The sequence below is a fragment of the Amblyraja radiata genome, chromosome 8, assembly GCF_010909765.2.
Source record: "Amblyraja radiata isolate CabotCenter1 chromosome 8, sAmbRad1.1.pri, whole genome shotgun sequence".
Lineage (NCBI taxonomy): Eukaryota > Metazoa > Chordata > Chondrichthyes > Rajiformes > Rajidae > Amblyraja > Amblyraja radiata.
In genome coordinates this window covers 12464409-12477395 of record NC_045963.1, presented here as the reverse complement: position 1 = coordinate 12477395, position 12987 = coordinate 12464409, and the positions used below count along the sequence as shown (strand labels likewise).

General features: G+C 41.8%; 1 protein-coding gene across 3 annotated transcripts in view; it reads left to right on the top strand.

Annotated features, from left to right (window-relative positions):
• Positions 1-4416: 4416 nt before the first annotated feature.
• The window catches only part of cfap36 (cilia and flagella associated protein 36), a 45132-nt gene continuing 36561 nt past the window's right edge, over positions 4417-12987 (top strand). For 2 of the 3 annotated variants that reach the window (XM_033025182.1, XM_033025180.1), the window contains exons 1-3: positions 4432-4586; positions 4839-4903; positions 5006-5047. In XM_033025182.1, the coding sequence (XP_032881073.1) occupies positions 4493-4586; positions 4839-4903; positions 5006-5047 (201 nt within the window). In that variant the 5' untranslated portion in view covers positions 4432-4492. Of the gene's footprint in view, positions 4587-4838; positions 4904-5005; positions 5048-12987 lie in introns of all 3 variants that reach the window. The other variant, XM_033025181.1, reaches the window with a different exon arrangement.

Genomic DNA, 12987 nt, shown 5'->3' with positions numbered 1-12987 from the left:
TATGAGAATCCCAGATGCCGAGTCTAGCTGAATTTTCCGTAGTACCCGATTGATGAGGCAGAAAGGAGGAAATGCATAAATGAACCATTTCCCCCAGTGCAAAGAGAATGCATCTGTAGCTTCTGCCTCAGGATCTGGTTCCCATGATATATACCTAGGTAACTGATGATTTAACCTGGATGCAAAAAGATCAATATCCGGCCTTCCGTACTTTGCTGTGATATCAGCAAATATCTTTCTGTCTAACATCCATTCCGTATTTTCATTAAATTTTCGTGACCTGGCGTCTGCCACTGAATTAAGTATCCCTGGTAGATACGTAGCCGATAACCAAATATTCCTTTGGATACACCATTCCCAAATATGGTTTGCCAATTCATCACAGGATATTGATATATTTCCACCCATATGATTTATATATGCCACCACCGTGGTATTGTCTATCTGCAATCTAACATGCTGGTTAATCATTCCCGAGCAATAAGATTTTAAACCATAAAAAGCACTCAACATTTCTAAGTAATTTATACCCTTTGTGGTAAGTAGGTTAGTTTCCTGTATATTCCATCTCCCTCCAGAGCTCGAGATGGTATCCGTTGCTCCCCAACCCAGTGCACTGGCATCTGTTTGTAATACCACAGATGGGTTTGGAATAACTATTGGGTTGGAGCTATATATAACATTTTGTTCCCACCATTGTAGTTCTTTTATAGCTCTAATTGTTAGCTCCATAGGCCTATCAAAATGGCCTCTATTAATTTTTAGTGCTCTAATTTTTTCTCTCTGTAAATTTTGGTAATGCAATCGTCCAAATTGAATGGCAGGAAACGTGGCTATAATTTTCCCAATAATCCTGGCTACCCGTCTAATGGATGGTTTAACGGTATTAATAAGCTCTGTGCAATCCTTTTGGAACTCAGTGGCTTTCCCTATAGGTAAAGTCACTAACATATCAAGTGTGTTAATAGTGAAATAATCTAGGGGCTGACGTTAGCCCGTTTGGTAGCGCCTTGTATTGCCAAAGCTGACCCATCCAATTAAATTTCAAAAACCGTCTGTGTTCTTCTCTGATGGGTACCGTATAGTAAGCATCTTGCAGATCAATACTTGCCATAAAGTAGCCTGCCGACACTAGCTCTGTAGCAGTACTAAAAGTATCCATTTTAAAATGAGCATATTGTACAAACTTATTAAGTGTTGATAAATCAATAATTATCCGGCAACCCCCATCTTTCTTATGTCTAATGAATATATTTGAGACAAATTCCTGTTGTTCATGTTTGGTTTTTTCAATTACTCCTTTCGTGAACAACCTTTGTATTTCAATTTTTGCTTTAGCTCTGTCTAATTTGGTAAGCATATAAGTTCTGTCCGGTGTATGTTGTACTGGAGGTTCTTGTATGTGTATAAACTCTATAAGATATCCCTTAATACTGCTAAGGATATACCTATCCACAGTTAACTTACACCATGCTTCCAAATGAAATTGCAACCTCCCTCCAAGTTCTGTGCTCCTTATTAATTTTTGAGGCACAGACCCACCTACCTCCATGGTTATCGGTGGTGTTACTTTCTTGGTCTTAACCGAGGTTGCGGAGGGCCTTGAGGTTGAAAGTGGGGTAAATGTTGAAGTGGAGGCTTCCGCATTTTCCATTGTGGGCGTCCCGGGCCAACCCCTAAAAAAGGACGCTGTTGCTGGTTTCCCCTGGCCTCTCTCCAATTTTTCGTACTATACATACTAGTACTTGCTTTTTTAGTCGTCCCATAAGGATGATACCGTTTTCCGACATATCCTTTGGTCGCTTTTATTAGGCCCAACGTTTTGGCCTCTTCCTCCAAATCTTTGACCTGTTTTGATAGGTCACCCCCAAACAACAAATTTTGAGGTTTATGGCTTTCTGTTTGCACAGGATTGCAAATTTTGGGTCTAACGTTGGCTGAATAGCCCCTTTCCTGATGTTGTTCAGTTCAAATTGAACATTGCAAAACAGTGCTAAAGCGTCTTTCATGTCATTGGACATATCCACATTTTCCAGCCTACGGGCCAAAGCTGTTATACCCGCCGAGAGTCCTTTACTAGCATTCTGTATTTTTATATCCAGACTCCGAATATCCTGCCCCACGTGTCTCCAAATGCTTCGGTTCACCTTGGGTACATTCAGAGCCGCACAATTTCGCGGAGGTAAATGTCTTGCCCATACCTCAGCTAAGGTATCAGTTTTGAGGTGATGGGTCGTCATATAATCAATGCTGGCCGCCATCCTGGCCTCTAGGTCTTTTCCAGTTTCTTCTTGCTGGAAATATGTGTGCACCATGTCCAGCAACTGTGTTCCCTCATCCTCCATATGGGAACGTGGCTCTGACTCTTGTTCAGAGTCCGAGTCAGGCAGCCCTTGAACACCCTCTTCAGATGAGGATGATATGTCCAGCAGCCTTTTCTGGCCATGCTCTGAGGGACTTACACCTGTATGTGTGCGGCTTTTATCCATTTTCTGGAGCCTGACACTATGGAGATGTTCCTCCCACAACCGCTCCAGCCGACTTTCGTGCTCTCCCGCACTAGTCGCTCGCGGGTGTTTCTTTTTAGCCCACCGCTCCTGCCGACTTTCGTGCCCTCGGGCACTAGTCGCACGCGGTTTAAATCGCAACTCGTCGCCATGCCTACCGGCTCTGGTTGCTCCCGGCCGCTGCAAACGCCGTTTTTCGCCGTCCCGGTACTCCTCCAAACAGATAGATGACGGCCCCACATGCTGCAGCCACTCGTACTGTTTTCCGAGCTCTGCAGATGCGATCGCTGCCGGCTGCTCTATGCCCTGCAGCTGGTCATCATCACTGCTATACAAGTAAGTATTTACCGGCGATTTTTCGGGCTCACTTTCCCAGCGGTTCGTTTTGCGTTTCGCCTTCCCGCCCGGTCTAGAATTAGTTTCTCCCGGCGCGGGGTTTGAATCTGGCACAGCTGGCTCAACGCAAACTGCCTGTGCCGTCGGCTGCTGCTGCGGGTCCCCGGCACCTTTACCGCCGACATCCTGCAGCTTCTTCACAGCCTTTCTGCGTCCTCTATCCATTCCTAAAAAACGGTGAAAATGCAGAATCACTTACCTGCCGTCGACCGGCTTTTCAACTCTCCCGTTCAAGGGGACGTCCTCCCCAGGTCCGACACGTTCAATGCGTGTATGCGATATGACACGCATGCGCCGTAGGCGGGGTTCTTCACGAAGTCACTCACGTGACTCCGAAGTAAAATCAGCAGAGAATTTCAGAGACTGAATTTCAGAATGCCTTGAAGGAAGTTACGGTGGGGTGATTACAATTAGAAATTATGAAGAAATAAGAATTAGGGAAAAATTCTGAATATTAAAGAAATAAGGGATCAATCGGTTTTAAGACTGAGAATATCTAGGAATAATGAATTAATGTGGAAAAGTGTTGCTGTGGTAAAGATCATCCTTATTTTTTTTGTAGAAAATTGCAAAGATCAGGGCAAAAACTTTGTAGAGATTAAAATATAAGGACAATAACTTGAAAGGAAATCTGTGATTTAATCAGGAGTTATTGAGATCTAGGAATTGTCTAGTTTGGCAATTTATGAAAATTATTAGCTCTCCTGAGTTTATGGAATTAAGTTTATGGATTACTGCAAACCAAAGGCACATTTGCACTTCTGGAGGTGAATATTTGGCTGGCAGTGACCTGGAGTTCATTCCAAACACACTGAAACCTGGGAACTTGTCATCAATTGCAAAAGATCCTGAAATATATGCAGAGAATTCCTAGAATTTAAGGCTTCACTTGTGCATCTGACATTGAGGATTGATGCACACAAGTTGGAGTCAAACATTAGCGAGCTTGGGTGATCACCACAATTTCCCAGAAATGAAGACAGCATAGGTCAACTAGCAGATGGACAGTTGTACTTGATTTGGGTAGTAAAACTTTGAATAACAAGTATACAGATAGCAGAAAGGGGAGGCAAGCCAGAATGCATTGGAATTATGTTTAAAAAAAAGCTTGCATTAAAACGTGCTAAAATACCTCAACGTCCTCCGTTTATTTTTAAATTAGGAGTTGGTATTTCTATCTGATGGCTACGTACCCCACATTTTAAATTAGATGCATTATTTTGGGGTAAAGAGCTGTATCAGTCACAGAATTGACCTTCAGCTTTAGAGCTGGTTGAACGGTAAGAGCAAACTGTGCGCTTGAGCAGCCTGTCATAAATGGCATTGTGACCACAACCTTTCCTGTCTATTATTCGGGCGGAATTCTGTGGATGCTATTAGCACGGAAGAACGAACTTGCCTTTTTTTTAATAAAACTTGGCATAGACGTGTCATGACGCATGTCCTTTTTTTTGCGCTTGAATGACCAAGCTGTTCTTGCTCAGCTCGTTGGTTGTCAAGGAAACATATTTGGAGCAGCTTTCATCCGGGAACCTTGGCGTCCTGGTGGTGAGCTGAGTCGCTTTTCGCTCAGCTCCGGGGGGGAAAAAATGGAAGAGTGGGTTGTGGAAGGGATTGCTGGGTTCCTCAGCAGTCCGTGTTGGATTATTCCAGTGACTGATTTCATCGAACAGAATTGTGCAGGTGAACGGTCAATTTGATATTTTTCCCCATTCTGTTTATGTTTTGCCTGGATTTTCAGAGATTGGTCATGCAACAGAGTTTTAGGCCTTCTGTGATTTGACAACACTCGGTATTAATATACCCATTTTATCGCTCTTTTATTGTGACCTCACCTATTTACTGATTCCTGAAAATAGGTTGCAGATGCCGGAGCGATAGGGTGAATGCAGTGTTTATTAGACAAGTGTCAATGTTTATTTCTTTCTATTTCAGTTTTTGATGATGAAGAAGAAAACAAGTTATCTTATACAGAAATCCATCACGATTACAAGGATTTGGTGAGTTCTTTTGGCTAACACAGTCTAATTCTGTCACTCGTTAGAATATTTGATGTCATTTGCATTGAAAACATATTTGATCTGTTTAATGCATTCGTGCAGACACATGATGCTGCAGTAATAAAGATGACTTGCCTCCTGACGGTAAGCAAAAGATAATTTTCACTAATACTCTCCTATATTTTTCTCCAAGTTTATTTTGTCTTTTTTGTTGTTTTATTTTCTTTGATTCTTTAAAATGTTCATCCCTCATCATGTTCTTGAGATTTCTGTTATGTTTTTTTCAACATCATTCTGGCTGGATTGCAAGTTGCCTACATTGCCCACATGACAATTAATATAGTAATCAAATTATCTTTCTGTATTATTCCGTCCATCCCTGTCCACCCCACCCCACTCTCATATCTAATTCTCAGAAAACCCTTGTCCATTCATTCTGCACATCCTTATCAATCCTATGTCTCATGTTAACATCAAGTTAACAATTCCCCAATTGTATTTGAACACGTCTCATAATTTTTCCATGATCTAGTCTGAAACACTTTTCATCAAATATGAAAATAATATATTTTGTCACATTGGCCATGGTGCAGTGTATACCCCTGTCCCTTGTGACCTGTTTGTGACATAATTGACCAAGCCATTACACTTTTTTCATCACTTCAGTGATTGGTTAAATGGGACTGTCCTTGGAAGGTTCCATTCATTTCCCTCAAATTGTAGTAAATCTCCTCATGGCTTTCTCAAGCTCCCAAACTGTTCTATTTGTTTTCTTCCACGGTCTACCTCCAAACTATGTGTTGGATTTGGTAATCCCATACTGAAGTTACACCAGTTAGTGTTTTTATTGGTCCCACCATTAATTGCCCCGTGTGTCCAGCATTTTGTTTTGGAGAAGCAGAAATGTATTTATATATTGGTATCTTGTTTATTTTTCACTCCCCAGCATTGGTGGTTGTACTTTCAGTTCTCTGGGTCAAAATTCTGGAATATCCTCTTGGAATCTGTGTATTTGTATCTCCTTTGTTATATTTTAATACCTACCGATCTTGATCCCCTGTTGCAAATTAGATTGTTGGCAAACTAATATTAAATGGTTCCAATAATTTATTTTTCAGTTTTTCTTGGTCCCATTGCCAATTTGGGTAAGAGGGAATTGTGGTTTACTCTTGCTCATGAATGAGATGGAAACATTGAGTGGAGCAATAAAATGCCATAATAATCTAATTAAGCTGTCAATTTCGACAGAAAGGAGTTTCTTTAGGATTGCTTGCTCATTATATCAACTTCCTGTTGTTATTTGCAGGTTTTCATAATATGATTTTTTCACCACCTTATTTGCACTGAAATTTGTTAACTGTCCTGTCAAGAATAATCTGTTACTTATTTTCAAGATTTATTGGTGCTATTTGCATTGAACCATGCTTGGTCGTTGGAGACATTCTGATAATTGTATTATCTAAAGTTTACTAATATATCTGTAGCTGGGGATATTTCAGTGATTCGTTATTTACTAAATATTTTTGTTACTGCAACTAATTTTAAAACACTGTTAGTACCCTGCAGGTAGTGTTGGAGAAAGTGAAACAAAATTACTATATCAGGTCTGTGACCCCTGTCATAATATTTTCTTTGTTTTTCAAATGGTTAGCATTTTTTCTTTCTACTACAGCTAAGATTTATCTTAAAAATAGAGGGTCTTTTAGTTTCTGAATTGAATATTCAAAACATGCATGAATGACTCTTGCTTTAACAACACGTATATTGTTCTGTTCGTGCCTTGTTTAATATTAACTTAAAATCTATGAGCAGATATTTCATGAGAGCCATAAACTTTGTGATTCTGCTACTTAGAATAAAGTAATAATTTTCTGTTGAAATATTCTGCTCGATTGTGACATAAGAGTAGATCATTTATGACATCCGCTCGAGTAGTTTGATAGCTAGAGTAATTCTACAGTGGGAATAAAAAAGGCACAAAGTTCTGGAGTAACTAAGCGGGTCAGGCAATCTCTGGAGAACATGATTATGTGACGTTTCAGGTCAAAACTTCACCTACCCATTTTCTTCAGAGATGCTGTGTGACCCACTGAGTTACTTCAGCACTTTGTGTCTATTTTTGTATACCAGCATCTGCAATTCCTTGTTTCTAAATTCTACAATGAGGTTGTTGAGTTTTCTACTAAAAGATCGTGGAATTGGTTGGGCGACATTCTATTTTTGCCTCTCATGGGATGGTCATTGTTGCAATAATCTTTGAAGGCACACAGAAATCTTGTTAGCCTTGCTCGTTTAACCATTACATGAAATGGGGTGAGGTTAAATTACGGAATTAATTAATTGAAATTAAGCTACAAAGTGCCTTCTGACCGGTTATCTTGACAATCTGAGGCAGTTTGTGACAGTTGAATAAATTTGTATATAATTAACTTAAAATTAACTAATTAAATGAGGAAACACTTTTTCGCACAGAGAGTGGTGAGTCTGTGGAATTCTCTGCCTCAGAGGGCAGTGGAGGCAGGTTCTCTGGACGCTTTCAAGAGAGAGAACTAGATAGGACTCTTAAAAATAGCGGAGTCAGGGGATATGGGGAGAAGGCAGGAACGGGGTACTGATTGGGGATGATCAGCCATGATCACATTGAATCGGAGCGTGGGGAGCGGTGGTGACTCGCTGCTGCGACTCGACTCCTGGGGCTCGGAGGCTCCAGCAACGCAGCCGCAGGTCCGGTGGACTGGGACATCGGGAGCTCGCGGGTCCGGGGGCTGGCTCGAAGGGCCGAATGGCCTACTGCTGCACCTATTGTCTATTGTAAACACATACATGGTTTAATTAATGTTTATCATCCATTGGGTCCATGCAAGAATCCAGTCGAGCAATCCCATCATTTCCCCCCCCCCCCCCTCGCTCCCGCAGTCTTGTCACATGATTTTTTTCTCTTTCTCTTGCCTATCTTTTTATTGACATGGTTGAACTTGCATTGGCAGTTAATTTACCAGCATATCTTTGGAATGCAGGAGGAAATCCACAAGGACAGAGGCAGCTGGGGGTAGGATTGAATCTGAGTACTTGGAGCTACGAGATAATAATGCTAAATGCTATGTCACCATGCCATCCAACTCAATTCCACCCAATTCATAAAGCGCATTTAAATGAATGGCGCCACCCTCGATATGCCAACTATACCTGGAGTAAAGTCGATAACCCAGATAGGAAATGTATCCCGATATGAAATATATCCAGATATATTCAGTACTTTACTTAACCATTTGGTTATACAGTGACTTAGCTATGCATTGAGATATGCCTGCACTTGACCTTTGGCATGCTTTGTGGTTCAGTATGAAGGTCAAAATCTAGAGTGCCCTGATGGATCTATTGAATCTAGCTGGCTGTTATCCATGGAATTGCTATCAATCAGTGCCATGTCACTCATGCATATTTCATATTGCCAATTAATTGGTATTTTTTTCCTAGATGCTGTGTAGAGGAGCATTACAATACAATACAATACAATTTATTATCATTTGAGCCTCAGTGAGGCTCAAACGAAATTCTGTTTCCACAGCCATACAAACAAAGACAATTCCTAGACATACACACAATTTAGTTCACACAAACATCCATCACAGTGGACCCACTGTGATGGAAGGCAAAGTCTTTTCTCTCCCCTGTTCTCCATGACTCTCCCGATGTCGAAGCCCCAGGCGGGCGATGATAAGTCCCACAGCCATTTTAGGCCGTGCCGGGCGATTTACGGCCCCGCTCCCGGTCTAGAAGTCTCGAAGTTGGAGCCCCCGGCGGGCGCTGGAATGTCCCACGGCCATGAAGCCGTGCCGGGCGATGTATGACCCCGCTCCAGGTCGTTCCAACCCCGCGATACGGGCTGGAGAAGTCGCGTTGCGGGAGCTCCGGGAAGCGGTCTCTCTCTCCCCCCGGACCCACGAGCTCCCGATGTCCCAGTCCACCAGACCTGCGGCTGCGTTGCTGGAGCCTCCGAGCCCCAGGAGTTGAGTCGCAGCAGCGAATCACCACCGCTCCCCACGCTCCGAGGCCGGCCAGCCCCACGATGGTGAGTAGTCCGCAGCTCCGCAGTCTCCCGAGCCCCCGGGTCGTTCAGGCTGGAGGCCGCTCCACGGTGCTAGGCCCCAAAGACAACGGAGACCCGACAGGGAAAAGGTTGGGTCTCCCAGACAGGGAAGAGATTTTAAGCAGTTTCCCCCTGCCCCCCACCCGCCCCCCACATATACACATTTAAAACCAGTATTAAAAAACACCAACACTACATTTAACTAGACAAAAAATAAATAATAACAGGCTGTAGGGGCCGCTGCAACGGGTGAGTCGCGCCGCCAACCAACGGATTATTCATTATGGATTATTCATATTACCCATTTAATATTTTTTAAACATCATTGAAAGTCCTAAAGTTTGTTATCAAATTTGTAAAACAAGGCAATCTTGAATTGTTTCTGTTAATGCCCAGTTTTACTGCAACCAAATATGACCTGCTAAGCCTTTTTGAATGGCAAATATTCAACATGTTCCACATGAAATACTTCAACTATGTTATGTGCTACATTACATTTCTGAAACTTGTTATTTGGCTACAATTAAAACAAATGAAACTTCACTGGTTTCTTTTAACACCTTGTGGGAAGAGCACGCTCTATTCTATCTTGCTTTTGATTATTTATGTACTGATTGCCTGGTGAAAAATTCTAGAAACAGTATCTGCTCAGATCGAATTGAAAGCTTCTTGAAAGTGTTGACATATAGATATTACTTCAAAAACAAGGTTGAGCCCCATTTAAAAAAAAAACAATTTTAGAAGTATTTATATTATTTGACCTGAATGAATTCTAATTTTAGCTCTACCATGTTTTGTGAAATAATGCCAGGTTTTAATTTATTGTATGTATTAGGAAGTAGAGGCATTGGTGTGCTTTCTTAGCGATGGCTTCAATGTGGTTCATCTTGGACAAAATGCTGATGATATTTACTCCGAGGAATTTGAAACTTTCCACCATCTTTACTTCGGGACTATCAATGTATATTGCGGCATGTGTACTGTTCCACTTCCTGATGTCAATCACAATTTCCTTTGTCTTGCTGAAGTTGAGGGATAGGTTGTTCTCTTGGCACCAAGTTGAAAGATTCTCAATCTCCATCTGTACTCCCCATCATTATTTGATATCCAGTGTTGTCCACAAACTTATAGATTGTGTTAGATTGGTATTTTGCTACACAATTGTGAATGTATAAAGAGTATAGCAGGCGACTGAGAACGCATCTTTGCAGGGCATCAGTGTTAAGGATTATCGTAGAGGATGATTTGTCCCCTATCCTCCCTGATTGTAGTTTGTTGGTCAGGAAGTCGAGGATCCAATTGCAGAGGTGAGTGCTGACTCCAAGATCCATGAGTTTGGAGGTGAGCTTGGTTGGGATAATGGTTTTGAAAGCAGAGCTGTAGTCTATGAATAAGAGTCTGATGGAGCGTTGGTGAACAAAACACAACAGTTGGGTAGACTATCTGCGCGCCCTGCCGCTAATAGTGCAGAAACGTTGCAGACAAGGGGGGCTTATGATTGGGTGGGGGCAGTGACGAGGTCTGCTCTGATAAGAAATGCAATAAAGGATGATGTTGGGTGCACTTTCGAGGAGAGAGCCCCAACCTTGGACCATGTCGTGAACGGTGCCAGGTGACCAAGAACAGGAATATCCTGCGGCGTGCTCTGCTGTACTTGGAGTTTACAAGTGCGTACGGGTATATACGGGGATACGTGAGTGTATGTGCCTTATTTAGTAGTGTAATAAAATACCTAATGAATCATACTCTGTTGTCTGAATCTGGTTTATTGAACATGTGTAGGTGTCCTTATCCAGGTGTTCCAGGGATGAGTTTACGGTCAGGGAGACGGCATTGAAAAAGCTACTTTTATAACTACTAAACCAGGTTCGCTTCTTAATAAACAGACACCATACAAACTGTTTGGTAGACCAGTTCACAACTTTACTTATTATCGGCCGATGGAAGGGAGGGAGAACTCCAGTCAAGTGACCATTACAGACACTTGACCGTCCTCCGTCCACCACACTGAACAACAGAATTACATTGCCTTAAATAGGGTTTTTTTGTCCCCTTAGCACATTTCAGACATTAGTCATGGTCAGAGGTACAGGAAAAGGTTTCCACAGAATGCATCACATCAAAGGCCTTTTGTTTACATAGTACAAGATAACATTGGCCATTTGGTTTACGACATTTTATCTTCACAGAGATCATCCTAGCTCTTTCGCTGCTTCCTCTCTGTCATTTGGTCCTTCATAAACATAGGCCATTTGGTTTATGGCATCTTACTTCAAAGATGTGACTAGCTGTTTCTTTCTCTGTCACTTCCTCACTTGGGAGACAATGTTATAGGATTTATTATCCCACACACCCGCAACCTGAGGCAAGCCTAATTTGAGACTAAATATAAGCTGTAAGCTAGCCCAGAAGCCAATTTAATATCTTCTTACATTTTAACTAAAATTCAGCTTCATCAGCATCAGCCATGGACCTGTTGCGGCAGTAGGCAAACTGCAGTGGATCAGGGGTGCTTGGTAGGATGGGTTTAATGTGTACCATAACCAGCCTCCCAGAGCATATATGTTCCATAACCAGCCTCTTGAATGCCTATGCCAACTTGTTTAAACTCAATCTTTCCCTCATGCTCCCTATGCTTGTTGACTTTGAAATGGTACCTTTCATTAGGCGCTGTTCCCTTTTTTGAAAGTGCTATATTACACTGATTCAATATAACCACCTACTTTTGTTTTCCTTATTTACCACTTTACATTTCCATTTTGCATTTCTGCTCACATCTTTGAGTATTTCCTCATTTGTTAAATCTGGTAACTTTTGATGCTTCCAATCAAGTTCTTACTGCTTTTGCAATACAATTGCACTTACCAAATTCTGTGATTTGTGATGCATCGCCCTTTACAGAGATTCTACCAGAAAATCTTTCAGGTTAAAATGTCTACACAACTAATACTGCACTGCACACTGAATAGTCCATGAGCACTTTAGATTTTTTACTTTTCATAAGATAGGGACCAAGTGGTCACGAAGTGAACACGAGCAGTGAAGAGGCTTGTGTTTGCAAGCAACCTGCTTCCACGTATTGACATATTTATTCTCCAGCACAAAACTGTAAAAGTGTGTGGGAATTCTCAGAGGTGAGCTTGCAGGTGGCATAATTTATTTATCTCTATCTGCACAAGAAAAATCCACGACTTCGCAAATATCACAAACAATACTAACTGTGATAACGTGCAATGCATGTGAAACGTTCACTGCTTACGGTTCCATTTCTTATTCACGTCTCCTGATGAGTGTTTCAGTCCACATCACCTATGTACAAGCCTAAAAAAAACCTCTTCGAGATTACCGATTGCCTTGTGTAGACATGATGTACTAAAGCAATGTTTTTTTTTCTCAATTAAATATTCACAAATGGCAATATAGGATACAGTAATGTATCTGGCCAGATCATGTAATTTATGTACAATATTCCAATTATATCTCTATATAAATATTTATTTATGTAATTTCCATGACCAAGCAGTCAAAGAGGTTTTTAATGTGTTCTAGTGCTAGCCTCGGTACAAAGATAGTAAAGGGCCTGTCCCACATGCGACTTTTCAGCAACTGTCTTCGACTTTCAAGCTCGAGGGCACTGGGGGTCATGGAAAGCAGGGGAGCGCTATCTGACATTCCCACCTGCGATGAACAGGAAGGTAAAAGACGGCTGGCACAGTGTACGGTAAAGGGCCTGTCCCATTATGGCGACCTAATTTGCGAGTTTAGAAGAGTTTGCACTCGCCACAAACTCATAGCATGTTTGACACATGGTCCTAGGAGGTCACTGTAACTCTCCTTCATGCTCGAGAGAGGTTCCCGCATACTCGAGGCCTCAGTTTGGTCGAGGAAAACTTTTCAGTATGCTGAAAAATTTTCCACGAGTAAAAATTGGTCAGCATGGTTCTTTTGAACTCGTAGTGCAGTGGTAGTGTGGGGTCACCATGTAGTTATAGGC